The sequence below is a fragment of the Anopheles funestus genome, chromosome 3RL (genome assembly GCF_943734845.2).
Source record: "Anopheles funestus chromosome 3RL, idAnoFuneDA-416_04, whole genome shotgun sequence".
Lineage (NCBI taxonomy): Eukaryota > Metazoa > Arthropoda > Insecta > Diptera > Culicidae > Anopheles > Anopheles funestus.
Window position 1 is genome coordinate 82,337,394 of NC_064599.1, and position 27,956 is coordinate 82,365,349.

The 27,956-nt window shown below is 43.2% G+C and overlaps 6 protein-coding genes across 8 annotated transcripts in view; 4 read left to right on the forward strand and 2 right to left on the reverse strand.

Annotated features, from left to right (window-relative positions):
- Nucleotides 1-306: 306 nt before the first annotated feature.
- Nucleotides 307-5,109, forward strand: LOC125769577 (uncharacterized). The gene is made up of 7 exons (XM_049438308.1): nucleotides 307-466; nucleotides 540-774; nucleotides 951-1,845; nucleotides 1,919-2,268; nucleotides 3,307-3,491; nucleotides 3,566-4,689; nucleotides 4,763-5,109. Exons 1-7 carry the CDS (start codon nucleotides 315-317, stop codon nucleotides 5,107-5,109), a joined length of 3,288 nt encoding a protein of 1,095 aa, XP_049294265.1. The 5' UTR covers nucleotides 307-314.
- Nucleotides 5,110-5,173: 64 nt separating this feature from the next.
- Nucleotides 5,174-7,326, reverse strand: LOC125771805 (major facilitator superfamily domain-containing protein 8-like). The gene is made up of 3 exons (XM_049442871.1): nucleotides 6,622-7,326; nucleotides 5,901-6,550; nucleotides 5,174-5,828 (listed from the first exon to the last, which is right to left on the reverse strand). Exons 1-3 carry the CDS (start codon nucleotides 6,802-6,804, stop codon nucleotides 5,186-5,188), a joined length of 1,476 nt encoding a protein of 491 aa, XP_049298828.1. The 5' UTR covers nucleotides 6,805-7,326; the 3' UTR covers nucleotides 5,174-5,185.
- Nucleotides 7,327-7,439: 113 nt separating this feature from the next.
- LOC125771792 (major facilitator superfamily domain-containing protein 8-like) lies at nucleotides 7,440-10,417 on the reverse strand. Of its 3 annotated transcripts, XM_049442849.1 has the most exons (5): nucleotides 10,027-10,417; nucleotides 9,353-9,565; nucleotides 8,627-9,285; nucleotides 7,827-8,546; nucleotides 7,440-7,745 (listed from the first exon to the last, which is right to left on the reverse strand). In XM_049442849.1, exons 2-5 carry the CDS (start codon nucleotides 9,533-9,535, stop codon nucleotides 7,577-7,579), a joined length of 1,731 nt encoding a protein of 576 aa, XP_049298806.1. In that variant the 5' UTR covers nucleotides 9,536-9,565; nucleotides 10,027-10,417; the 3' UTR covers nucleotides 7,440-7,576. The 3 variants fall into 3 exon arrangements, with proteins under 3 accessions (XP_049298806.1, XP_049298807.1, XP_049298808.1); XM_049442850.1 differs by lacking the exon at nucleotides 10,027-10,417 and having other exon boundaries at nucleotides 9,353-9,966; XM_049442851.1 differs by lacking the exon at nucleotides 10,027-10,417 and having other exon boundaries at nucleotides 8,627-9,281; nucleotides 9,353-9,469.
- A 413-nt stretch (nucleotides 10,418-10,830) lies between these two features.
- Nucleotides 10,831-11,658, forward strand: LOC125771840 (small nuclear ribonucleoprotein Sm D3). Its single transcript, XM_049442922.1, has one exon. It carries the CDS (start codon nucleotides 10,989-10,991, stop codon nucleotides 11,418-11,420), a length of 432 nt encoding a protein of 143 aa, XP_049298879.1. The 5' UTR covers nucleotides 10,831-10,988; the 3' UTR covers nucleotides 11,421-11,658.
- Nucleotides 11,659-11,769: 111 nt separating this feature from the next.
- On the forward strand, nucleotides 11,770-13,740 carry LOC125771808 (nitrilase and fragile histidine triad fusion protein NitFhit). Its single transcript, XM_049442874.1, has 4 exons — nucleotides 11,770-12,237; nucleotides 12,294-12,668; nucleotides 12,739-13,246; nucleotides 13,314-13,740. The coding sequence occupies exons 1-4, from the start codon at nucleotides 12,046-12,048 to the stop codon at nucleotides 13,661-13,663; spliced, it is 1,425 nt and encodes a 474-aa protein (XP_049298831.1). The 5' UTR covers nucleotides 11,770-12,045; the 3' UTR covers nucleotides 13,664-13,740.
- A 7,905-nt stretch (nucleotides 13,741-21,645) lies between these two features.
- LOC125771793 (neuropeptide Y receptor type 2) overlaps nucleotides 21,646-27,956 on the forward strand; it is a 47,525-nt gene continuing 41,214 nt past the window's right edge. The window contains exon 1 of the mRNA XM_049442852.1: nucleotides 21,646-22,857. The gene's annotated coding sequence lies outside the window, so the exon portion shown is untranslated. The remainder of the gene's footprint in view (nucleotides 22,858-27,956) is intronic.

The window sequence follows — 27,956 nt, forward strand, 5'->3', positions numbered from 1 at the left end:
ATCGGTAGCTGCGGTATATGCATGCTTCATGAAACGGTGCGCTAAAAATAACCGCGATGCATGAACATAAGCAGGGCCTGAGTGGAAATTTAACTTCCCTTTCGCTTCTAAGCATAACGCACACAGCGGCCAGCAGGTACGCATTATGCGTGTTGGTGAGCATCTCATTGGCCATAATCTGCGATAAAATGAATGACAAAAGAAGAGCGATTGCTCCGGCACGTTGTTTCCTTGCTGGCGGTGGAGTAGAACAGTCTGAGATTAGATTTCGCAGCGGAATCACATCTGCTGCTGTAGCTAGCGTTTAGTGCAAAATGACCACACTAGCGCTTGACGATGTGCTCATCGAGATTGGCACGTTCGGAAGATTCCAGCTTCGGCAGTTTCTGCTAATGATATTGCCACTCGTATTCAACGCATTCTCCAACCTGTCGTATGTATTTACTGCGGCCGATCTGAAGTACAGGTGAGCTATCTGCCATCACACACGGACACACAAATTGATTTTGGTTTTCTTTTTTGGTGGTTTAATTGTCAAGATGCTACATTCCCGAGTGCGAGAATCGCAGCGATGCAGTATACCGCACCGAATGGTTGCAAGCAGCTGTGCCCTTCGACCGCAATCAGCCGGCCGAGTGCGTACGGTACGAACCGCTTGTAAACATCACCAGCGACTATTTACAATGCCGAGCGTCTGATTTCAACAGCTCCGCTATCACGCGCTGCTTCGACTTTGTGTATGAAGATAAAGCGGCTACAACGATTGTGAATGAAGTAAGTGATCTTCCGACACGTTTTACAACCGCAATACGGTGGAACAGCTGATGGTGCGAACGCACGATGCGGTGATGAGCTGCTTTCATTGGTCGAAAACATATCACGCCGCCGCCGGTTGCGTGATTGCTGCGAAACCCGTACACTAATAAGTCCCTCTTTTCGGTCGCTTTTAGTTCAACTTGACTTGCGATGAGAACACGTGGAAGATAACTCTGGTGGGCACAATACACAGTGTCGCCCAGGCCCTTGCCCTGCTGCTGGGCGGTTTATTTTCGGATCGATACGGTCGCAAATGGGCCCTGCTGCTGTGCATCGCGCTAGGGTCGACCCTCGGCATCGTACGATCGTTCGCGGTGAACTATGAGATGTTTTTGGTGTTTGAATTTCTGGAACCGCTGCTCGGTTCAACCATGTACACTACCGCCTTCATCCTTGGCCAGGAGCTCGTTGGCCCGAAACATCGCGTATTCGCCAAAAGCCTGTGCCTGGTAGTGTTCGCCCTCGGTGAAGCTGCAATGGGTGTTATTGCCATGTTCGTACACAACTGGCGCTACTACCTGTTGGCCCTATTTGTGCCGGGTCTGGTGTCGCTTTCCTTCCTGTGGATTACAGCGGAAAGTGTTCGCTGGTTGCTTTCCAAGGGCAGAAACAAGGAAGCGATCACAATACTGGAAAAAGCGGCCAGAACGAACCGGAAAACATTGTCCGAGAGTACGCAAAAGTACTTCGCAACCAATGATTACCAGCGCGAATCACCTCAGCTGCCGGTGAATCCTTCCTTCTTCGAGCAGCTCGCAGAAGTGTTCAAATTCAAACGACTGATCATACGCTTAGCAATCTGTTCGTTCTGTTGGTTCACCAACGTAATGGTGTACTACGGTCTTACCTTGAACTCGGTCACATTGGCAGGTGACAAGAACATTAATTTCATCTTGATAACGCTTGTCGAAATACCTAGCGCGGTAAGCATGACCTTCATCCTGAACCGATTCCCACGACGGATGGCACAGTTCGTGTCGCTGGCAGTATGCGGAATCTTGTGCTTGGTAACATTAGCCATTCCGGAAGGTAGGTTATATTCGTTTGCTTTTAGTATTTAATTTGTAAAGAACTAATCAAACTCCCTGCCTAACGCTTACAGATGACAGCTGGATACACACGGTCATGTTCCTGTTCAGTAAAATGGCAATATCCTTCTCCTTCGGTGTGCTCTACATTTACACGGCAGAAATTTTCCCCACAAATCTACGACAAAGCTTACTGTCCATGTGCTCCATGATTGGCCGGTTAGGGTCGATCGTGGCGCCCCAGATGCCGCTGCTGACGAAAGTTTGGAAACCATTACCGATGACCCTGTTCGGATCGATTGCGCTTCTGTCTGCGTTCACTATTCTAGAATTTCCCGAGACTGGCAATGTTCGGCTACCGAACACAGCCAGCGAGGCGGAAAATCTCAAACAAAATAGTTTTGATAGTGATCGTTCGGAAAACGAATAGAGAGTATTCGGTATAAAACAATGTACTAATAAATCATAGATCACATAAGTGTGAAAAAAACGTGTCCTTCAGAGAATATTTGATCTACATTAAGGGATGAGTATCAGTGCTCTTTAGCAATTACCAATGACGCAAGAATGACCTTTACCTCTTGCGAATTATCAATCAGCATCCATCGAAGCAGCAAGATAACACTTGTGTCGTATCGACAGTATCTCCTGAACCATCAACCATAGACTGCTGTATGCTTGCGAAGATCGAATTCTTGTCCAGTCCAATACAGACAGCATCCTGGGCAAAGATTTTATGATCCAACCCCCTCTAGTTAACATACCGGATCATTTACAACACTCAAAAACCCATGGAGGGGAGTAGACACCGAGACCAGTTGAGCTCCACGAAAACAACTACTAGTGAAGTAGCATTTATAGTGTGGACAGCGTTCAAATCGAATTTCTCAAGATTATACATTATCAGAACAAGCAATTGCTGCTGTGTGGTAACTGATAATCATTCAAATGATTTTTCCTCACTCTTCGCTTTTATCTCTAGACGATTGGCAATCAAACACTACAGCACTACTGCTAGGAGGAGAACTGATTGCACACGAAACATTGCCAAACCATTTAGAAATATTCTTGTATGCCGATCGTAGTGTTTTTTCGGTTCTCCTGAAGACTGGTGTAAAGTGAAATCAATCAAATTCAATTAACGTGTTACCGATAATAAAACAATATTAACTTAACGGGCCCATCGTACTCGGGCGACGCTTCTCACGTTTGACGCGCGGAGCACGCGCAGTGGTAGCGACTGTCGTCGTGGTCGGAGTTACAGACCGGTTGTCAGATACCAGTTCGAAAATAACTTTCATTCATCTGGTGAGGGAAAACTCACCGACGACAGTACGTCGTGCTTCGCTACCGTGTATCGACCACCACGCGGTTCTGTACGCGTGCAGTAGCGGTACCATCTAGCACAGCATCCATTAACGCGTGGAAAAACGGTTCTATAACGTGAATGTGTGGTGAATAGAAGACGAAACAGTCGGTCATAATGCCACAATCCGAGGACGATGTGGATTTGGACGGAGTGCTGCACGAGATCGGTCAGTTTGGTTTGTTTCAAATGAAGCAGTATGGGCTGATGGTGCTGCCGATTATGTTCAATGCCCTTTTCACGCTCAGCTACATCTTTACGGCGGGCAACCTTGAGTACAGGTTAGTGTTGTGTTGCTTGCAACTTGCTGTTGCAACGCAGAAGCTCTCATCGGTGTTTTGTTTACCAATTGCAGATGCTTAATACCCGAATGTGAACTTCCTACAACTAGCGTTTATCAACCGGCTTGGCTGAATGAATCGATTGGCAAACATGCTGATGAGCGTTGTCAACGGTTTCCGTACCTCGCGAACGACACGCGCCCGCTGGAGGAGTGTATCAGTGAAAACTTTAACGCTTCTGCCACGATTACGTGCGATAGGTTTGTTTACAAAACCATCGAAACGACGATAGTGCGTGACTTTAACATAACGTGTGCGCAAAACGATTGGAAACTTACGATGGTTGGCACCGTTAATAACGTGGGACAGTTTGTGGCACTTCCAATCGCCGGCTACCTATCGGATCGGTTCGGCAGAAAGTGGATCCTATTGGTGAGCGTTGCCGGTAGTGCAGTGTTCGGTTTGCTGCGTTCATTTGCAACGAGCTACGAAATGTTCATAGCGCTAGAGTTTCTCGATCCGGTGATCGGGTCCACCATGTACACTACGGCATTCATTCTAGCGCTTGAGCTGGTTGGTCCGCGAATGCGCGTCACCGGTAATAACATAATTTCCTGTGCATTTTCCTTCGGTGAAGCACTGCTTGGTCTGCTGGCCATGTACTTCCGCGATTGGCGCATACTGTTGCGCATTTTGTACATTCCCGGCCTGCTGTCGCTGCCACTGCTTTACACGACCGCGGAAAGCGTACGGTGGCTGTTGTCTAAAAACAGAAAAGATGAAGCATTTAAAATTTTGAAAAATGCTGCTACCGTTAATGGGAAAACACTCTCACAGGTTGCATTGGCCAACTTCAACTCCACTGGCAGTAAGAATAATTCTACTAAATCGTTAGACAGTAAAACGTATGGCCATTTGATGAGGGAAGCCCTAAACAATCCCGGCCTAGTGCTGCGTGTCATCAACTGTTCCTTTTGCTGGCTCACAAACACAATGGTCTACTTTGGCCTAAGTCTCAATTCCGTCTCACTGTCGGGGAACAAATATCTTAACTTTATACTCGTCTCGCTGATCGAGCTTCCCGGGTTCTTTTTGATGCAATTAATCCTTGATCGTGTGGGGCGCAAAAAGACACTGTTTGCAACACTTGTACTAAGCGGACTGTTCTGCATCATATCCGTTTTTATTGCTGATATCGGTAAGTAACTACCCCACCACGTGTGTGCTTGAGCTGCAATTAATGTTCTATTCTACAAACGTTCAACTTTCAGATGCACCAGCCCTCAATCTAACGCTCTTTCTGCTCAGCAAACTTAGCATTACAATGGCGTTCGGCACGCTGTACATCTACACGGTGGAAATGTTTCCCACCAACCTCCGCCAAAGCCTGCTCTCGACATGCTCGATGTTTGGACGGATTGGTTCGATGATTGCACCGCAAACACCGCTGTTGGCGAAATTTTGGACACCACTGCCGATGATTTTGTTTGGCTGTCTCGGCATTTCCTCCGGCATAGCGGCACTCAAGTTTCCTGAAACGCTCAACAACGAGCTGCCTAACACACTCGAGGAAGCTATGAATATGCAATCGAATGACATTCCCGCAACGGACAGGTGATACTGACGAGTATCGTTTTGTATAATAAATATTACAACTTTTCTAAATCTACACCACGGTTGATTCGGCTTCTAATTCATTCGGTCGCTGTCATTTGTTGCATCTCCGTCGTTTGGGTTACCTTTTTGGACGTACGCAAATGGCTTTTGTAATACCACATCCATGCGAGCATTAGTCCGGAAATGAATGTACCTAGTCCAAACAGCCAATACGTTCCTAAGCGAACGTATACTACCACCGAAGCCGGTCCTATTATGCGTGTTACACCACCGATGCTTGTGTACAGTGCCATCCAGTTGCCCTGCGGACGGGTTCCCAGCAATTTCGATAGAATCGTTTGACTAATGGCTATTCCAACGGAAAACGAAATACACAACATCGTGTACGAAACGGTTAATTGATATTGATTGATTGGTGGAATGAAATTGCACCACTCCTGCTCAATAGGACATCCTCCACCGGTGGTTCTGTTTGAGGCCGAACCAGCCATCGGGATGGATTTGCTACCCATCGGTATCATTACCACTTGACTGATAAAAAGCGGCAATATAGCAAAAAATAAAAACACGTTGTGTTCTTGAAACCGTTTACATAACTGGGGCAATAGTAGAAACACAGCACAAGAGCATAAAGTGCCGCCCGTGATTAAAATTCCCAAATAGTAGAGAGATTCCTCATGACTCCAACCGAACTGATCGAGCGATATCGGTGAAAGTGCTCTGAAAAAAAAAAATAAAATGTAAGTATTTACGTGTATTTACGGCAAGATGTTTGCATTACAAAACACTTACGTTTGAACAGATACGTAGAAAAACATCAAAACACTGTAACCGATCATTACCGTCCAGATGGAGAACATTTTTAAACGCTCGTACGTATCAGTAGCTTTGCTGGATCCGATCGTTTTCATAGCTTCCTGGGCAGCAATGGTCCGATGAACGAAGCAGGAAGGATTCAGCATGATGATGTAAACCACTCCACCGATCGCACAAATCCAACCGGCCATGGTGTACATGTTAATGCGCAAACCGTACCACATCAGTCCATCCTTTCCGATCGCCGATAGTCCCGCTTGGATGATGGGACCAATCGCAAGCCCGAACGTTTGTGCCAACGAGCTCATTGAGATGGCACCGGTGCGTTCGGACAGTTTGGTTGCCGTCGAAATGTACGCTCGGCTAAGCGTATTAATTGACGTCGATACGCCAAAGACAAATCGCGAACAGAGCAGAACATACTTTCGATGGGGCAGTGGAAAAAGCTCCACCACGCTGTACAGTGCATTGGCAAACACAAACAAAGCTGTTAGTATAACAAACGGCACTCGGATGGACGATAATCTGTTCGAGCACCAACCGATAAGCGGACTAAAAATTAACTGTCCGGCCGGTGGAGCGGCAAACACGACACTCAGAAACGGTTTCCCAACCGTCGGATCCATCTGGGTGGGAGGGAAAAACATAATTATCCAAATGTTACACCTTTATCAGCATATCTTCAGCGTTTTCTTACGTCTTGCAGGTACGGCCAGAGCCCTGTCGTCACCACGCCAAACGATAGAAACATCAGAAATCCACTTAGATACACTAATCTTATCGTGATCCATCGTTGTCGATATTCGAAATCACTCTCCAGCTCGCTTTGGCGGTCTTTTTCTCTTTGCACAACGCGCCACCAATTTCCGATCGATGCCATGACCGTGAGCCACAAACACGAAATGTGCACTGTTCACTGAACCGTTAAACAAACCGTCGATCCTCGAATCCGTTCTCACACACAGTTCGTGCAACTTTTGCGTAAAACTTGTTCTAGCTCAGCTTGCGGAACTAGCGGTCATATTTTGCAATCAATGATAGGAGAAAGCACTCACTGATATGATTTAAAGGGTACGTAAATATTAATTGGATTCACTCCCCACGCCATATGCACGTTCAGGCTATAAATCAACAATTGCATTCTCACGATGCAAGCGCCCGGCGCGAAGAAATCGCGCACATGCGTACGCGCGTTAGGTTTAATCGACACTAAGTCAAGAACCAGTTTTTGCTTAGAAGCGCTAGAAGTCTCATCGGTATGGCAATTACAGTGCCCGCTAAATCTACCCATCGATGCTTGTTTTGGTCATGTTTGCCCTTCAGTTTACTACCTCCCTGCTATTACTTATCAGTTGGCTGGATTATTGCACACTGATACTCGGTAGCAATCAATAGCCGCACTAGACGGGGCGAAATATTTCGGAATGACGAATCACTATGTGACTGATAAGAAATGGATGAGATCGGTGGTTTTTTTTATGCAAATTCGATTCATTCACTGCTGCTCCATTCTCATGCTGCTCTTTGCTTACACTTTTCGCTTACCAATGAGGAAAATATCACAAAACAAACACCACTCTAACACTGAAATAAGGGTAAATTGAGCAAATAGTTGCTTGCCAATTGTATATGTAACGCTAGGCCGTGTGGGATCAGCTGTCTCCGGTAGCGTTGCTGTCTTTGGGATTTCCATTGAGCTGCTGATCGGTTGCTTCTTCGCTTGTCTTTTTTTGGTCCGTTGCTTGTTCCTGCTTTGCGATCACCGCCACTAGCTCTTCGCCCTTACAACTTGCGTCGTACGGGATGGGAACTAATCGTTGCCTGATGAATATAGAGAAGATCATGCTTAATATTTTTGCACACCAAGAAGCGATGTAAGCATGTTGTGAAAATATTTCGTACCTCATTTGCCACAACCATAGCATCGTACCCGCCATCATTACCGCCGTACTGCCAAACGTCCAGTAGAGACCATACTTGGTGTAGATGGTCGATAAAAACACCGGACCTAGCGCCCTTGACAGACACCCCGAGCCAGTCATTATGCCCATCCAGGTACCTTGTGGACGTGGTCCAAGAATTTTTGAAAATATCGTAGTAATCAGTGTAACTCCAATCGGATACCCGATAGCGGTAAAAGCGTATCCTATGAGAAATTGGGTAATGGTCATTCCTCTCGTTGTTTTACACCATTCCTGAGCTGGTGGACAGCCCAGGAAATCCTTAGCGTCAACCATGGTAATCGGGTCCGTTGTGGTAATAGGTCCACCATAGTCAAAATCCACTCTGGTCATATTCGAACGCACATCTGTAAAATTGGACCCGTACACGTACGCCGACATGCTGTCCTCCATTCGCATTGCCGTAAGGGTTTCATTTTCCGGCAGTGCTAACTTTGGCGGACTATCGCTCATCGGGATGTAGACGGCGCGTCCTAACACCATCAGGAAAAATCCGCCCCATATGAGCACTTGCTGCTCCGGAATTCTCTTGCATAATGGATCAATCATGAGAAACATCGCACTGGCCAATATAGCCCCAACGGCCATAATCCAAGCCATATAGTATAATGCTTCGCCTTTCGTCCATGCGAACATATCCATCGTCAGCGGCGTGGCCAGTCTGTGGTGGTAAACAAGTAAAACAAAACTGTTAGCAAAAAGGCAAAAGGGCAGCGTCGCAGCTTGTGAGGTTTCACATACGTTTCGAGAAATACGAAGTTGAAGACCAGAATGAAAAATGCACATATTAAGGTCCAGGCAGATAAATAATCAGGTTTCATCGATTTCCACGTTTCCTTCTCCGACTGCAGTCCCTGCTGCATCATGGCTTCGCGGGCAGCGATCCGTTTCTCTTTGAACACGAACGGTAAGAACAGGCAAAAGTTCAAGATTCCCATAAAAACGTTAATCCATCCCGTGGCGGTGTACATATTGAGGTGTAATTTGTTTTTGATCAGCGGCAGTCCATCTTCACCGAACAGCGTAACGGCTCCCTGCAGCACCGGTCCGACGATAAATCCTAGCGTTTGTGCGAGCGATACCATCGATACCGCGCCCGTTCGCTCCTTTACCTTGGTGGCCGCCGAAAGGTACGAGCGACAGACAGCCACACTTGACGAGCTCACACCGATAAGAAATCGGGAGTAAAGCATCCAGTACTTTTGATGCGTGGGAAACAGCTCGAGACAGGCGTAGATTCCGCTGGCGATGGAAAATAAAGCTAGCGAGCAGAGCAGTGGCAATCGGATCGATCCTAACCGGTTGCCCCACCATCCGACGAGCGGGCTGAAGATCATTTGTCCGACTGGATTCGCACCTACGATCCATCCCAGGAACTCCTTTCCGGCGTGAGGATCTAGCTAGTTGTTGAAGGTTGATCAGTAACGTTACATTGCGCGCTCACTTTTTCCATCTTATCAAATATACCTTGTCCAAGTATGGCCACACGCCCGTCAGGATTATGCTGAATCCTAGTGACATTAGAAACATTGTATAGTATATAATGCGCACCGACGTCCAGCGTTCGGTGTACTCAGTCGCCGTTTCCAGCCCATCGTCCAGATCGTTCTTGGAAGGTTTTTTGAGCAAACAGTTCTTTAATCTCTCCATTGCTGATAATATCACCTCGTACTACGATCACTGATAAAAAGAATGATTTTGTTAATATTACACTTCTGCCGAGCGCGATCGAAGTTATATCGAAGTAATTGTTAGTGGTCGTTGGACTGTTAGTTGAGTTCAACGCTACGCGTCCGTACACGTCTGAAGCTCGTGTTATCCACATACTGCATACAGGAAATGAGCCCTTTGTTTAACGGGATCTTAAGCGGGGCACGGTTCAAACTACAAATAGATATCAACTATAAATAGTTGCTAGCAACTGTACAACGTACAGTTTTATATGCACGTATATCACATTGAAACTTTATTGCTACACAACAAACACTTTTTAAGAAATTCAGTTGTTCAATTATGCATTTAAGTAAGTAAACATTTTGTCAGAGCTGACCATTTCTCTACGAGCATCAATCGCGTATCGTTTTTCACACTGACTGATCGTACAATGAACACATCTTGACCAGTATGTTGATTTCACTTACCTTAAGTTCCGTTTTAATTTAAAAAGCTTCGATCAAACTGTGCGTAGTCCGTTCATGCGTTGCATCTACCACTGCTCAATCGTGAGCATAAGCCAGCAACATACTAGCAGTCCCAAAAATTACATAAAACTGAAGAAGGCTCCGATTGATAACATTAAATCGGACACTTTGAGCCGTTATCTAATCGCGACGCAGCGATAACCCTGTGTATTGCCGAAGTCAACGAACGGGGTGTTACAACATTCCACGGGTTCCGTTCATTGTTTACAGCCCTATGACAATATTTTTTAAACAACAATTTTAATGGCAAAATAAATTATGTTTGTTTTTCCTAACTACGATCGTTTTGACAACATCGTGACAGTTTCCGCACAATTCCGGCAGTTATCTCACTTTCACCTGTTCGAGCAATTGCACTACTCACTCGAGCAGATCCTTCTCACTATGGCGTTTTTATTCAAATCAATTTAATTACTACAATTCGCGGATTACTTTTTGCGAGCGAAGTGTAATGAGAACAACTATTTAAAGCCATTCTTAACATATTGATTGCCGTGGGTTACATATTTTCCACACAATTTAAATGATGAGAACAATAAATCAAAGTTTAATCTTCTCGTCGAGAATGATGAAACGAATATCATACCTTTTTACACAAGCAACATTTCATAAAACTTTGCTGGTTTTTGCTGGTTTTGTGCACTATTTGAATAAAAAACGTGTCTAACAAAATTTATTTAATTTTCAACATGTCCTGTTCCCATGAGAAGCGCCTGTTGTGCACTTTCCAAAAGTATTCAACGCGGAGCTGTAGACCAATGCAAATGTCAACCCGTGAACGGCAACTCATAAACACGAGCGCGTGAGCAGCTGTCATTTTTTGCCGCTATACCAACAACATTAACAAACTTTGCAAAGAGCTACATTACTGGCGTGAAAAGCAGTGAATTTCGCATTTAATCATGTCCATTGGCGTACCAATTAAAGTGCTGCACGAGGCTGAAGGCCATGTGGTAACCTGCGAGACCATCACCGGAGAGGTGTACCGCGGTAAGCTGATTGAAGCGGAGGACAACATGAACTGCCAAATGACGCAGATCACCGTGACCTACCGGGATGGACGCGTCGGTAATCTGGAGAATGTGTACATTCGCGGTTCGAAAATCCGATTCCTGATCCTGCCCGACATGTTGAAGAATGCACCCATGTTCAAGAAACAGGGTGCCAAAACTGGAACGGCCGGGCGCGGCAAATCGGCTATACTGCGAGCACAGGCCGCTCGAGGCAGAGGTCGTGGAGCCGGAGGTGGTGGAGGTGGGGGTAGAGGCGGCAACAAGGGAGGATGGCAAGGACAAGGACAGCAATCTTCCGGCCGTGGACGCGGAGGATTGTAGAAAAATTAGTCTACACCACTGCTTAGCGTGTAAGAATTCATTTTAGGGCTCCGAGCGGAAAACAGCTCGCAACAAAGCTAATTTACATTCAGGATAAGAACAAGACGCAGATGGCAAAGTTCGGGACTATTGATACACGGAATAGAATGCTGAACACGTGTAGCAACGCGTATATGATAACTCGCTAGAATCGTAAAATGTAATGAAATAGAATGAATACAATCGAAATGAACTGAAACTTTCGTAAAGATTAAAATGTTGTACCATTCTCTCGTAGATAGACTCATTTGCATCAAACAAAATGGTTATCGGAAAACTAATCGTTACCACATAACCATAATGAAATCTTCAGACAATCCTCACCCTACTCCATGTGAAGATAAAGTAATGGAAAAGTATTTTATAATTGCAGAAAAATCATCACGAAAACAGAAATTTAATTTGTTTTCAAAATGAGAAGACACATTTGCCGTAGGACAGCTCAAATGTCAAAATTCGTATAACACCCGTTTCATAAACAATCTACCCGACAACAACATCGACTGATAAGCGAAACAGCGCAATTGATTTTAGAAAAAAGAAATCCTCCATCGCGTAATCTTTGCCGAAATCCGATACAAATTACATGTATTCTTTGCTTAGCAAACGGACCGCACAACTATTGTGGCAATTGTCGTGCAGCAGCAACATTCGAACGATGGCTACTCGAAATCCGGCTCGTATTGCCGTTGCGCAAATGCGGTCCACAAATGATAAGCAGCACAACTTTGCACAGATTCAAACCATTACGGAGCGGGCAAAAGCTAATGATGTGCAGGTAAGTTTATGGTTTCCCTGTCCTTCCATCGGTGCATTATGACGAGTGGCAATTAGTTTATCTTCTTTCCAGAATGTTGCGATTTCGTTGGAACTCATCGTGAAGAAACATTAAGCTTGTCGGAACCATTGACCGGCCCCACTGTCGAACAGTTCCGGAAGTTGGCTCGCGAACAAAATGTGTGGCTTTCGTTCGGTGGCGTACATGAGAGTATCATCGAACAGACGAAATCTGGCCAGCAGGTGAACAACATTTACAACACGCACATACTGATCAACAATGCTGGTGAGCTGGTGGCAAGCTATAGGAAACTGCACATGTTTAACGTCGTAACGCCAGAGTTTAAATTTCGGGAATCGGAAACAGTCAAATCCGGCCCAGCATTGATACCACCAGTTGAAACACCAATCGGCCGAATAGGCCTACAGATCGTAAGTGAAACACGAGTGTGCTTCTTTTGATTGCTTGCGCTTTAACAAGTTTGTTTCTTGCCTTTCTCAGTGTTACGATATGCGTTTTGCAGAGGCAAGCACAATCTTAAGGAAACAAGGAGCGGAAATTCTTACTTATCCATCTGCCTTTGCAATGTCGACGGGTCGTGCCCACTGGGAAGTGCTACTGCGTGCAAGAGCTATTGAAAATCAATGCTTCGTTGTTGCGGCAGCTCAAATTGGTTTCCATAACAAGAAGCGCGAAAGTTACGGCCATGCACTGGTAGTTAATCCCTGGGGAACTATCCTTGGTGAGGCTGGTGCTCAGGATCTGGATGTGGTCATTGCGGAGTTAGATTTTGGCAAGCTGCAAAGTGTACGAGCCAATATGCCTTGTTTCGAGCATCGGCGGGACGATGTTTACAACTTATCGACAAGTGTAGGCCTGCCGTACACCAGTAGCTCGGCCAGCAATGAGAAGTACTCGTTCGGGGGCATAGAGATACAGCCGGAAACTATTTTCTACGTATCTGAGCATAGCTTTGCTTTCACCAACATTCGCTGTGTTGTGCCAGGACGTAAGTGACACAAAAGAATCGAACTTTGAACGGTATTTTACTTACATTAACTATTGCTGCTTTTTAGATGTTCTCGTATCAACTAAACGAGTTGCAGCACGGTTGCCGGATTTGACTCCAGCAGAAATATCTGACTTCTTCCAAACCGTTTGCAAGGTGGAAAAAGTAGCAGAACGATTGTATGACGCCACTTCGTCCACCGTCACGGTACAGGATGGACCCGATGCCGGTCAAACCGTTTTCCAAGTTCACTGTCACATAATGCCACGCCATGTAGGTGATTTCCCGGAGAATGATCAAATCTATGGTGAGTTAAACCGGCACGATAAGGAACCGGAACGGTTACGACGGCCGGTTGCAGAAATGACTGCGGAAGCAGCTCGTTTTCGTGACGAAATGTCTAAAATGGGGTTGTGAGTGTGATAGCGTCGCGCAGCTGAATGTTGTTTGTTTTCCCAATAAATATTTGTAACGTATGTATAATTTAAATTCAATATTTTTTACTCTTTAAGCACCAATTCTTGTGCCGGTCGAATCATTCTGTTTTTCTTTTTAATATACCCGACAAGGCTAATCTATACAGATACCGACAACGATACAATAATCACGGACAAATTATTCATACCAGCATGAAAGCTGCAATGCGATTCCTTCTCTCATAACGAATCAGCTATTCCAAAATGAAGGGCAGGAAAAGATTAGATTAATTGATGTTTTGAAGTCCGGTCGGGATTCTTCAGTCCTTTTTCTTGGGTAGGAGGTGCGGGAAAGGTTCGCATAAATCATTGTTTACCGAAAAGTTTTGTGCTTTTCCACCGTGCGCCAAATCTTTCGCCGTCGGTTATTGATATCGATCGGGAAAGGGATGATGGTTCGAACAAAGAAGATTTGCAAATGCGTACAATTTTCCTACGAAGCACACGTTAGCTTATTTTCGATTCGGATCGTGTTTCACGAGAACTTTTCCTTGACCCACGCTGTTCGGTTGCGAGCGTGTGTTCTTAATACGGTAAATATTATTTTTATACGACTGGGAGATTAACGCCTGCGTTGAAACCGGCATTTCGTTTCAGGAGAAGGTCTTCATCAAAATGGCATGAATTGAATATTGAATGATTTTCCGAATTTTTGGGGATTTTTATGGCTATACAGGCGCTATTGGAAGAATAGGAACAAACCTTCCCGGTATAAGAATGATTCGATTGGTGAGAGCGTGTTATTCCTTCCGTAAACAAGCAAATTTGATAAAATGATGAATTTTCGAAGGATTGAAGCTCCTGGTACAGCTCATTGTTCATTTACATTTGACTGTGTTTGCTCCCAAAGCACAGGATGTGTTTTTCTTCATCCATCTACACGTGGGGTTTTGTGGCATGTTATCCATAGCTTCCCATTACGCCTTGTGCCATGAATGACAACAACCGAAAACCCACCGGAAGTAGATTGAAGTTAAGTGAGCGTTACAAAATAAACAATTTACAAAAGTTTACCTCTACCATGCTAAACATAATCTTACCATATATTGGAGCATGGAGCCTGACATTAACGAAACAGAGGAATATTCGGAGCTTACCGAGTCGTCAGACTTGGGACGGCATCCGGGAAAGTGTAGACGAAGACATACACACTTCGAAGATATCGTACGACAGATATCAACCATGACACAAACGGAAACCGGATGAGAAGCAGGAGTTTACGGTCAATGTTGGTCTTAAATTTAATAAAATTACATCAGGTCGTCTCTGCTCCGTGCGGGAAGATGATCTGTTGTAAAGATCCTTCGCTTCACATTAATTTTGTGTGCGTGTGCGTGTGTGAGATGCTGCGACGCAATGTGTCCGACCGAGGATAATACGATGGCTGTTGCTAAGAATGGTTCGCTAAAACAAGACCTTTTTGAGGGACCATGCGGTTAGTTAGGGAATTCATCATCACCCTAAAAGGCTGCAACGGTCCGGAACGGAGAATAAAAAGCCGTTCGGGTGTGTGTCCGTATTTTTTTTTCTCGACCAGCTAAAATTCATCTTTCAGCTAGCAGAACAAAGGAACTGATGATTAGGTTACGCTGCTCGTAATTAAAACGTCATCCAGACAATATTTACGGTCGTCTGGCCGGTAGGCTCGCTATCCAGCGTCACTGCATTTCCGGTAGCTTCCGGTGGATTTCATAAACAACTTAATAACATCCACCGTACTACTACGTCCACACAAACCACAACCTCGTGATGATGGTCGGCAAACGGCTCTGGGTTTCGGTGTCGAAACCGTTTCGCCCTTGCGTTTGGTTTAATAACCATAAATTCACCTCCCGAAAATCCACCAGCCGATAACAAATCTTCGCCCAACGGTAGCCACTTTCCGGCAGCATTCACGTTGTCTTCCAGCCCTAATCTGATACGGGCAATATGAAACCCCGAATGCGGAAGAATTATGGCCCGGGTCCAGGTGAGAGCTCTCACTTCGCCACACAGGCACCGGGCAGAGATAAGAGATAAACAATGTGCTATCGCTTTACAATCGAGGGATAATGTGATAAACGACGGGGACAAGCTTTCAGATCTGAGGTCAATACGCCAAACAGGCCATATGTGGTTCCGAGCATGGACAGTAGTAAAGTGTGTCCGGTCGTTGAATAAAGGGAACGCAATCGAGAAGAACCCTTGTGTCTGGGTGATGTTACAACTGATACATAATGACTTACGTCACTGGCCAGCGGAAGGGAGAGACACCGGTTTTTTTGTGGTGTAATGTTTCATGGTTACCAAAAAAAAAGAAAATTCGTTTGTAGCTTGTAAAAAGTTTTTTTTTCCTCTCCGGCACACTTCATATTTGCCAGCAGTGCGCGCTTCAAACGAACTTTGTGGAAAAGCTTTCACAGAGATTAGGAAAAGCGCACTTCTTCATTTTCAGCCGACTCTTTGACAGCCATTGTTATTGTGTGCCCTAGCATAAACACTTCCTTCGCGTGCGTGCCCCGTTTACGGACACCCCGCAAGATCCATTGATATCAGACTTGAAACGGTTCTTAGTTAAACTTTGGGTTAATAAGTGCCATTGTTTATTTTTTGCCGTTTGGAAAACAACTTCTCGCTATCGGTTGGAAGGTCCTGTGTCGGTCCTGTGTTTTCAGTAGAAAGGGATGCCCCCAACCCTTGCACAATTGGTTCCCCATTTCCCCCATTTGGTGAGCTGCTCTAATTTAATAACGTTCCGAAGTGTGTTTTCTCGGTAAACATTGCACTTAAAAATAATTTACATCCATAATCCCATTGTACACAGGCAGTCAGCAGCAGGTACATCGCTTTTACACTGGTGACTGGCGATTGTTTGTGGGCTTTACTAGGGGCTGAGGGGCAATTGATGTGTTTACGCAGGAGTCTTTTTTTCACTGTAAAATTTCCTCCCAACTGTCGTTTATTCAAACATTTTGTAAGCGGAACCATGTGGCTTAAAGCGAGAGGACAATTTGTTCCTAGTTGGAACGATTTCTTTTTTTTTTTAAATGATAATCATTCCTTCAAAGCTCAATTTGCCAAGCCTTATTGTACGCTGACTCGAACGTTTGTCTTATTCTCTCAGGTCTAAGGCTTGATGCGATGGATAAATTGTCTTGTTCCAGTGCATGACACAGTAATTGCATTTAATTGCGCATTTTATAAGAATGATAGACGATCCATGCCCGTCGAAGAGTATGGTCACTGAAGAAAATGTCACTGAAAATAAAGGATACATGGCACTGTCGGAACGAAGGAAAAGAGTTAAGGATAATTGCAACCATTTTATGCACATCTTAAGCCTCCTGCAAAACGTTACGACGCAGCGTGTAATTGAATGTAATGACAATAATTAATCCACTATTCTTTCGTTCTGCCATCAATTAGTTTGCGGGACAAATGGGATCAATTGTGATCGATTCTGCAGTTGGCAATCAGGAATTAAAATTAAAAAATGCGAAACTGTTGCGAAACGATAATGAAATGTGGTACCGATAGTTTTAAACTGTTGCCAGTTGTGTTTATCTTGTCAGCTATGATCGAGAAGCAATTTAATTACAATATGAAATAAAAATATTTTTTAACCTTGAAGCTTTTATTGGATACTGTTTGCATGCCGGCAATACAATTTTCAGAAGATATTCTAATTAATGCACACCACTATCACTTCCATACGAACATGATTAAATCATAATCAAACTGTTTTAAACACTGTTACGATCGACAAAAAAAAATCAAGCGGAAGCCAACCATAAACAAGGCTTCATAAATGTTTCCATTGAACAACCTTTAAATGGAATTAAGTTGAACCTGACACTTTGCAGTCAGCAACAGCAGCAGGATGGAAGTGTAATGAGTTCACAGTAAACTCCAACGAATGGTAAATAATTTCACCGTTGAGCTTTAATTGAATCGAACAATTACATGTGACAGCCGTTAAACGGGGATAATGGAGCGTAGCGAAACCGAAAGCAAATAAAAGCCGATGCTCTAACGTACGGCCAAGCGATGGAAAATTACTGGCCGTCTGATAAACAGTGAGGACTCGACTTTCTTGAAGATCCCCATGAAAATGTTTCATCATGCATGGAAGGAAATCGTAAGACGTTGTAAGAGTTTTAAAACAGATCATCATTTAGGGAGCAAAGTTTGCTTTTCCTTATTGATTAAACGAGAATAGGCTTAATTTAGCGTATGGCGTGTTTTATTTCTTCGTCTATAAAAATGAGCTTAGCAACAAACATCAACTTCCTCGCAACATAAGGGAGGAAAAGGAAAAACAAAACTACCTACGAATGTAAATATGGTTGCCGATGGTTGTTTCGACCCACATCACGATGTTTTGGGATAGCAAAAGTTGTGTTTTTATGGCCCAAGATACGGGCAGATATGTTGGGTGTAGAGAAACAGAAAACGAGACAATCGCGCATTGTCTGTTGAAAATCAATAGCATAAATTTAATTTCACTAATCGGTCTGCTACCCTTTTTGGTGTGGGATGAGCAGCTATTGCATTTTGATTTGGTCGTTTTTTTTTTGGAGGATGAGAATGGTTTATTTATGTTCAGTTCAGTGCCATCGATCGGGTACTTTCGTACTGAATATTTATCATAGCAAATGCAAATTTGACTAGTTACCCCAATTTCGGTAATGAATTCCCCAATTCAAATCTACGATAATGCCATCGATAGCGTTTGATTCATTTTCTATTTGGTTTATTTTGAAGTGTTAATAATGCTAGCTTTTAGCTTAAATTTTTCCTCATTCCCACAAAAAAGCTCTTCAAATTCCTTCACTCTGAGCTACGAATTACGTATTTTCTGGACTCGTAGAATTGAAAATGCTGCTAGCTGGCAAAGTTTAGTAAACATTCGTCCCGGAAAAATAAACCTCCACAGTCCCTTACATCCACACGGAGACATATCCTCTGCTAAGCATTCTTTTTGCGCAAAACCATCAATCATTGATCGAACCAATGACCAACGGCTTCTTCGGAAATGTGTTGCCCCATCCAAGCATCATTTGTTGGAAAATGTTTCACTTTCCAATCGCATCCATTCGAACCTTAATGGTTTTGAAAAGCTTCTTTCTCATCGTGCCTGCAGAGCGCACACACTTCCCGTCCATCTTCTGGCCGCGTGGTTGAGCGTGAAAATAGCATCAGCAAACGTTTCGGGCTACTCTTAGCTAGCAAATATTTGTCCAGAGGATCAAGCCCGGCATCGAGCGCTTGAACACTTGAATGCTGCACAATTCGTACAAGTTCGTAAATACCAACAAACAAAATTACCTGCAATAAATATTTGCTTGACTATTGAGCATTTTCGCAATTCGATTTTCGTTTTTCAGTTTTTGGTGGCAGAGTGTATAATGTATTCCATGATGCCCGGAAACATTCCACAAAACGTTTGGAGCTAGTTCAAGTGGATCGTCACCGGGTGTGGTGGTGTTGGGATCGGAACGATTAGACCAACTTTTCCAACATGCTTTCGCATGATTTGGTGGCATTTGAAAGTAGTTTCACTGCTGATTTGTTTGGTGAATCAGTAATAGCTCTTGGCTCTACTAACGGTAACATGCTCTACTTGTTGTTTATTGACTGTTGTTGTCCTACTGAAGTGAGAAAACATCATCAAAATATACATATTTTCTATTCCAATAGCAAAACGAATCATAAACGATGGTGGTGGTATCAAAAAGCACATCAAGTGAATGATTCAATATCACAGCTACCCTCACAAATGAACAAAGCCATAATTCGTAAAACTAAACTTGAAGTACCAGGAAGCCATTGATGTGCAGAACCCTGTTGAATATCCACTGGAACAACGGAAGATTTTATAACCTTCCCCCCCGTCAATCACATGGATTCATTCACAGCTCAAAATCACCACCGGTCCAATTACACAACAACACAGATGCAATCGACCGTAAGTCGGTCGGTCAAATCGTGGGCGTATAACTGGACTGTGTGGCCAACGAAAAAGTATAACGAACGATATTGTGCTCTTTTACCATTCGGTGCTACCACGCTCATGTTTGTTGTGTGGTTTAGTATGGCACACGTTGGTAGACATTTGAACTTTCATTGTGAAATAGTTTTCAACAGTGATTATATTTCAATTTTGCACTTCTGAATCATTGGCATTGGATATTTTATGCGAGAATGCACCTGGAGGATGGAAAGAAAAACGTAGAAACTGAGTTGTGAATATTGTTTTTCTCTGAATCAAAAACACCCACACACGCAGAGGAAGTGGAAAATGAAACGACTGGAATATTTTTTTAACAGTACGTATGAAAATGAAGTAAACATGGATGATTAATTATTGGATAAGTTCTCGAAATTGAATGAAGTTTACTCATAAAGCAAAAATAAAAATTAATGAATTCATAACACGTTTAAACCCCTTTTTGATATGAATATAATAATAAAAAAAAATAAAAGGTAATTATTTTACCATAAACATACTTTAATGCCATAGATGATAAGCAATACAGTTTTGTATTTTACCCAACCAAAAATAGCACATTACATACACAAATATGCCAAATTTCTGTGGAAGCAACTTCCAAATTCGTTCCCACTGCTTCTCTCTCGCACTTAAATTCTAATGAAGCATCATAAAATCCTAATCCTAATTAACATATGTAATAAACGTACGCTTTGGACCAGATGGTAGCGCATTAATCGTATTCGCTTATAAGTGGTTCGTTTTAGCAACGCCATTCCGTCATAAATCCATCCACGATTATAAAAAAAAGAAACACTGGTCTTACCCTAAAAAAGTTGATCGTTTCCACGACATCATCATTACGGCCAACAATTTCGACGTTTGTTTAAAGCATTTTAAAGTCTGCCATGCAGTGAGTTATAGTAAGTGTTAATATATCTACCGAAATTTGCTTCATTTGCTCCTTTCTGACAGAAGTTGTTCAATTGCTCGAAACCGATGGAGACGCATGGTTGTTTGTGTTTGAAGATGCAAAGGAAAAACATTGTGGATTTTGAAGCATTTTAAAGCATTTTAAAGTTTTTCATGCAGTGAGTTACAGGAAGTGTTAATATGTCTACCGAAATTACTTAATTTGCTCATTTATGAAAGAAGTTGTCCAATTGCTCGAAACCGATGGAGACGCATGGTTGTTTGTGCCACACGATGTAAAGGAAAACTTTGTGACTTTTAAAGCATTTTAACATCGTCCTTAGAACGAGTTAGAGAAAATCTTAATATATTCACCAAAATTACTTCATGTGTTCAATTATGAAAAAAATTTACAAATTCCTCGAAACCGATGGAGACGCATGGTTGTTTGTGTCTGACGATGTAAAGGAAAAACTTTGTGCCCAAATGACATGGAAATTGGTAGTTTTTCGCCTCACTTTACAAGAAAATATTTGTTTTTTGATCGCAATCAACATTAAACAACATTGCGTTGAACTGACAGAACACAAGGCATACAAACATTGGTATATTTTTCACTTCACTTTCATCTTTTTCTCGCACTCATTCTCACGTATTCACGTATTCCCCACACATCTCTCACGTATTCCCCAGTGTTCCCTTCTGTGTTGATGTGTGTAAATAAAAACATTCGTCCGTTATGTGTAAGCTGCTGCAAATGTATTGCCTTTGCCCATATGCATGTACCAACAGTATCGGTTGTACCGATTGCCTTCGCCTAAACAACGCACACTTTGCCGCATATGTGCCATTCAGCACACGGATGCACTGGGTGAAAGTGGTCGCTTGCTCAATGTGGATGATGTGGCGTGCCCGACACGCTGGCGTCTTGGTGTAAAGCAGTTTTCGGGCAAGAAAACTCCCTCTACAGCTTCCGCGACCCATTGGGCGTGAAGTGAGGAAAACTATGAGCAGGAAAAGGACTTTGTCCAGGATTGGCGACTTGTACGAGCACGTGCCGGATAGATGTTCGTAGCTTACAAGGAAGCCTGTTCTTATTTACACGCTCGTTTGCTCTTATTTTCTGCTCGTTTCATTCGTCAGGCTTAAACGCAATACTGCAGCAGCAGAAAAAAACAGAAAAAAAATTTATTCCCCCTTTTTGAATGCATCTCGCATCTCCCGCCGTACTGCTGCCGTTTGTTGTATTAGAGGCGAACACTTGTTGAATGTTTTTATCCAAACAGCTCAACAGCTGGCATTCGTTTGCATTTTGTTTACCGTACAATGGCAGAGAAGCATTCTCGCGAAAGAGACTCGTTTTCGTATCATACTCTCTCTGTGCTAATAGATATTGTGCTCGATGTTGTGTTAGAGTAGCTTCTAAACGTTCGTGTCGGTCTCTTATTACTCTCTTTCTACCTCTCTTTTACAGGGATACTAAAATGTTATTAGAAATGCTAATTAATATTACTTTACTATAGCAAACTTTACACATTTGTTTTCCTAATTGCTTCTAATGGTTAATTGCTTCTAATGCTTCTAATTCCCTTTATCTGGATCATGAGATGTGCGCATCCCAATGTAAGATGAAAACCCCTGCATCTTCTCTCATGCTCGCACGTGTTGCACGAGTCGTGTTCAGCACGAGTTGTCTAACGTACATGGCGTAACGTACAAATGGCAGCTCCTATCAGCTCGTATCACCACCGAAGATGTCAGTTACGTTTCGGTACGGAGTGCGTCAGGTTGTCCTGCAGTTCCTACACACGCACGCACAAAAAAAGCTTACGGTAACGTTACGGAATCCAGTGTAGTTCACGTTGTCGTGGCGCGTATTTAAATTTTTACCGTTGTAATAACTACTCGAAAACGTTACTCAAAGTGAACTGGTTCAGTAAATGTGAAGTGAAAAATTAAAATCTGTTTAGAGTGTAAATCATTTTAAAGGTTTTAAAATGTACAAATAATCTCTCTAAAAAAATAAATTTCGAGAGAAAGTGAAAAAAAAATTCTTCAAAAAAAACAAGGTGATCAGACTGCTGGAGGAAAAGTTGCTTCGGTCAGTGCAATTCCACCTGAAAAAGAGGGAAAATTCAAATAAAAAAATCAACCACCTTTTTACCAACCAAAACACAGCCCACAAACAGCACTGTGCTTTGCTTCCTTATCGCGGGGGTTGGGGGGTTTGCTAGTTGCTAGTGGTCGAAAAGGTAAGTAAATAAGCCGCGCGGTGAGTTTATTCTGTGGGATTTAAGATTTAGCTTCCCCGTTAGCTGTACCAGCATCCAAACAAGTGGTCCCGAGTGTTTACCCCCGTGGGCACTTTCTGTAGAGCTGAGCAGTCCGAAGCGGTTTGTGCAACCGTTTTCCCACACCGAACCGGTGTCGTAGAATCGTTTGCAGCGGCAGTGCATGTGCATCGTGTTATAAACGGGCAAACCCGTTCCTACTATGGTGCCACAGAAATCTCCCAACCGGTGGAAGGAAAAAGACAGAACCCGGCTCTGCTGGGATTTATTTTGAATACACAACAACAAAAAAAGTTTAAAGCATTGTTAGTTTCGCTCTTGCTCTTCGTCACCCGTGACGCGGTTTCCTCTACGGGCAGCCAACGGTCAAACGCACGGGCAACACATTTCGCACACCGAAGGAACGAGTTATTTTTATTTATTTATTATAGTATGACGGCCTTTCGCCATATTGTCAACCACCGTTCGGGGTGAATGTGAATGAAGGCATTTCCTCCCTTTTTGTGGTTTGTCCCATCCCGGGCATGCTCGGTTGTGTGTGTGTGCATTTAATAATTGTTGGTGTAGGTTATACATGCTCTATTGCTTGCAATGTTGTGTTCGCTCGATTCGGTACCTATTGTTGTATTTATTGTACCGAAAACGGAACAAGTTTTTTGTTTTTTTGGTATTCGAAATCACTCTGTTCGCAACCCTTTCCGAAGGAGATGAACAAAGTCAGGATGATGTGATTTTAAAACTCGCTCAGTCATGCTAGTTTGAATCACGACACATACCCAGCAGGGTTGGTCGGAAGGAGGGCTTTTGAAAGGATTTTAATGAACCTTGAAATAAATAATTCGATTAGGTACAGTATACTGACATGTTTGTGCTGCAGGGAAACCATCTGGCACTGTTGGAGCAGTTTGGATTAAGTCATTAGCAAATGAGTGGGGTTTATGTCTGGCAGAAGAAGAATTATAGTTTGTGTTTTTGTGACTCACCATGGAACTGTTGTTTTAAATCTAATTTTATTTAGAAGTTTTTGTTTCGATAACTTTACTATATATCTATAAAATAATGAAGTATGAAGTGAATTTGCATTGGAAAATAATTCGAATAAGTAAGTGCAGATGACGTGTGGTACAATAAGTCTTGTGCTGTGCTCCCTCATCACGATAAACATGTGAAACGATGCATCACAATGAACGTCTGGTTGTATTTCCGTTTGACAAAGGACAAAAGACGACAGAAACAGAATACAAACGCTACAAAACAAAAGTGACCTGGCTGACTGTTGAGTGTGTGGCGCGGGACACACACACACACACCGGAAAAGTTCATCCAACAATCCGTTCCTTAAGACTTTGCCATTTTGCAGGTGCAGAGGTACAGTCAAACAACGGCGCAATGGATTTTTTTTCTCAGTTTTGCTTTTACTTCACGACCACCGGGTAACGTACCGGATTGGCCTCCGGGTACGCCGGGCTGGGAAAAAAGTCAAACTACAACATGATGATGTATTGTTCCGGTTCTATTTCCGCTTAACAACAAACGGCCAGCGTATGTGTGTGTGTGTGTGTAGAGTTCAATTAAAGTACATCATCATCATCAAGCACGAGTCTGAAACAGAGCCCAAAGTTGGCTCGAGACTTGGTGCGTGGTTTAGCGTGGCTAAAGTTTCCCTTCAACATATTTGCACAGGGTGGCGGGAGGGGAAGAGGGGAACAAGGGGAGAGAAAAGATGCCACAGGAAGGATGTGGAGGGCACAAAAAAAATTGTTAGATGAGGCATCGTTGAGTTTCCTTGCGTCCGAAGCAACACACAAAAAAACAAACTCCAACGTATGACCACCCGTTGAGAGCGGCATATGTTGACGACGTGAGCTTAATTGAAATTGATTTTTCTTCGCCTGCTCCAGTAAAAATGCGATCACTATGTGTTTGTGTGTGTGTGTGTGTGTGTGAGAGCGTTTATGTACGCACTTTTAATGATGATAAAGACATCATGGTGATGGTGGTTGCTGGTTGTTTACGTACCATTGCCACAGGCCAATAATGGCGAAAAGTGTAGATTAGTTGTCCGCTCGGAAGGACATGAACCGCAACACAACATATGGGACGGGAGTGGGGTGAACAAAAAAAAAACATGCTTGTGTACCACCGAAGGTGGTGGAAAGTTTGCTTTTGTCCATTCCCTTTTCGATTGGTGCTTCGCATAAAAATGGATGACATTCGTTTGAACTTACTGTGGTTTCGCTTGGTTTCTTTTTCGCCCCCATTCCCTCCTAAAAGTACAATTTCCTGGTTGTTCGCCGGTCGCTCGTCTATCTTGCCGGGCCATGTTCAGCGCGTCAAGGTTAATGGATTTCAAAGTATGTTTGAAGAGTAATCACCACCACCAACACCAATGCAACCGTATCGCTGGCGATCATGTATAGGGTTGAGATTAGCGCCATCGACCTTTAGGTGTAGTGGGTTTTCCGGTTGTTTGTTTGTAGAAAAAATAAAGCTAAATGTGTAATAACGCTTCGTGGTGGAGAATAGTTCAATGTAACTCTACCAACAAACGTGTTGAAAAAGGCATTTGGAAGCAAACGATCATTATTGTTTGTAGGACAATTTTCATCATTACTCAGATTATCACATTAACCAATTACATAAAACAATTGAAAGGTTTTATTATTACCGTTGGATGTAAACACTGAAACCGAAAAGTTATAAATGTTAGGCTCTTAAAAAACTGGATCTGAGGTTAAGAAAAAAAATACAAGTTAATGAACAATCCATCAAGTAAAAACTTTGCAACATTTTTTCCCAATAAAAAATCTCATTTTATATGTATAAAAATAATACCACAGCCTCACCTTTACCACCCATTACATCAAGCAATAAAGCGATCGGCGTAACATGGTACAATTTATTCGTTTCGTTAACATTATTGGCTGTTTAAAAACTCCGCACTTCAAACACAGAAAACGTGCTCTGCATTTCAACATTGTGCGAGGCGGAATGCAATCTTCAATTATTTCAGCTCTACTCAGCAAATTGGCTCTCGATACAAATTCCTATTTGTTCCGCGTTGCCAACAGCAAGCCCATCTAACATCATTTTTACGAGTGCAATATTGAACTCTCGACCACCGGACCCCCGTATCAAGTGAATAAACATTTTTATACATAAACCATCTTTAACTTGTTTTTTTTTTGTTGTTGCTTTTTCCTCTCTTTCCCTGTGTGGATAGAAGTAGCACGAAACGAGAAAGTAAAGCGAACAAAAGCATGTATCGCTGCTGCTGCTGCTGAGCATCATTCCCTTAGCCGCGATAAGATCCCGTTCCAAACGCACCGTATATCGTGCACAAACACGTCGACGGACGTGGCTTCGGCCGATGGGTTGGGATCGAGTAAAACTTGATTTGATAGAGTGTTGCAATCAATTTAATTTTCCCTAATTGAGTACATGTGTCACCGTTACCGGCACCCAGCCCAATAATTGATAGAAGAAGATTCCGTTCCATTCCATTCCCAGCCAGTACGGTTGCTGGATGCAGTTCGTATCTTATTGGCACTCGGGTTATGCTCGGTCGTACACTTGTGGTGCAATGTATTGCAGCATGCTGCAATGGGACCACAGCTCCATCTGCTAAGCGATACCGAAATCGCATGCTGCATCCGTGCAGTCGAGTGCTCTTCAAACGGGAACGGTGGCTAGAAGAATTGGCTATCGTCAAGAGTTCACTAGTTTCGCTTCCTACTAGTAGCAAAACTCAATTGTAACAAACAATAAGCTGAAGATGGGCACCAACCATTGTGAAGATAAATTATACGCTACTCTTTACTTGCGAGTGTGTTTGCTCGCTTGCGTGTGGGTGTGTTTGTGTCGCGGGTGGGGATTCTTTCTGCTTCACAAAATTGAATCGCATTGATTCTTGGAAAACTCACTTCGGAATATGGTTGGAATCAAAAAAAGGGAGGAACAGTGCACTGTAGAGGAATGGTAAAATGATATAAAAATCAATAGAAAGTTGTCGATAAAGGCAAACAAACCCGTACCAGCGATCGGTTCATCTGAAGCTTATGACTACGAAACCGAATGGAAGGGAAATAATATCTTCCGATGCAAACAGGTCTTTGAAGCGAAACTGCTGCGCTAAGTATCTCCGTCGAGTGTAGATCTTTTATTTCTGGAAAAAGCCAATAAACTTACCATAAGTTTAGAAACAAACCGTCCCTTTATTGTGGGAATCTGCAGCCTGCTCTTGACAGTAAACTTTTCGAAAAGGAAAAGCAGCATCTTAACTGATAATTAATTATTGAAAAATAATAAACAATATTTGGCTTTGGCATTTTCTCCTTCTTCTGCTGCTGTGTTGCAGCTGGTGGAGAGATGCTTTACTATCCTGCATTTAGCTAAATTAATTTACACCACATAAACAACCCAATCCGGGTCACCTGATGTTGGGCTGAGCGTAACGAACGCATGGGGCGGAAATCTATAGGAAATTCAAGCACACACAAACAACGGGCTAACTTCAACGGCTAGCTATGGCAAGAGCATATCGGCCCTTTTCACCTTACACCGGTTTAGCTTTACGCAGATGAAACGCAAGCGAACACGGTCGGAATGTCTCGGATCTCGAAGAAACCACAGGAACGGAGGAAATGAGATTTTATATGAAACAAATCTGCTAACGAAGAACGTCTGTCATCGACAGCGACGTGTAGGTGGAGGCGCCGAAGAAAGGGAATCGACACGATGCATTATGTTCGGTCGCTAAACTCTGCTTCTTCGGAGCTATCAATAGCACCAAAGCGGAGCGTATGCTGTATCTTATGTTGCTGACGGAAGTGAAGTGATCTCTCGCTTGCATCCGTAAGTCGCAAAAGGGAAGATTTTCCTTCAAAGTTATCGATTACGATGCAATGAAGATGCATGATTCTTTTTGTAGAGATGCATCAACGTGCAAAAGTTTTGTGGCAGGAATGCTGGAAGATGAAACGGTTTCAATGGCTAAAATTGAAAAACGATGTCATTTATGTAAGTGAGAATATATTTTTTTCTTGAATTATTCACCAACT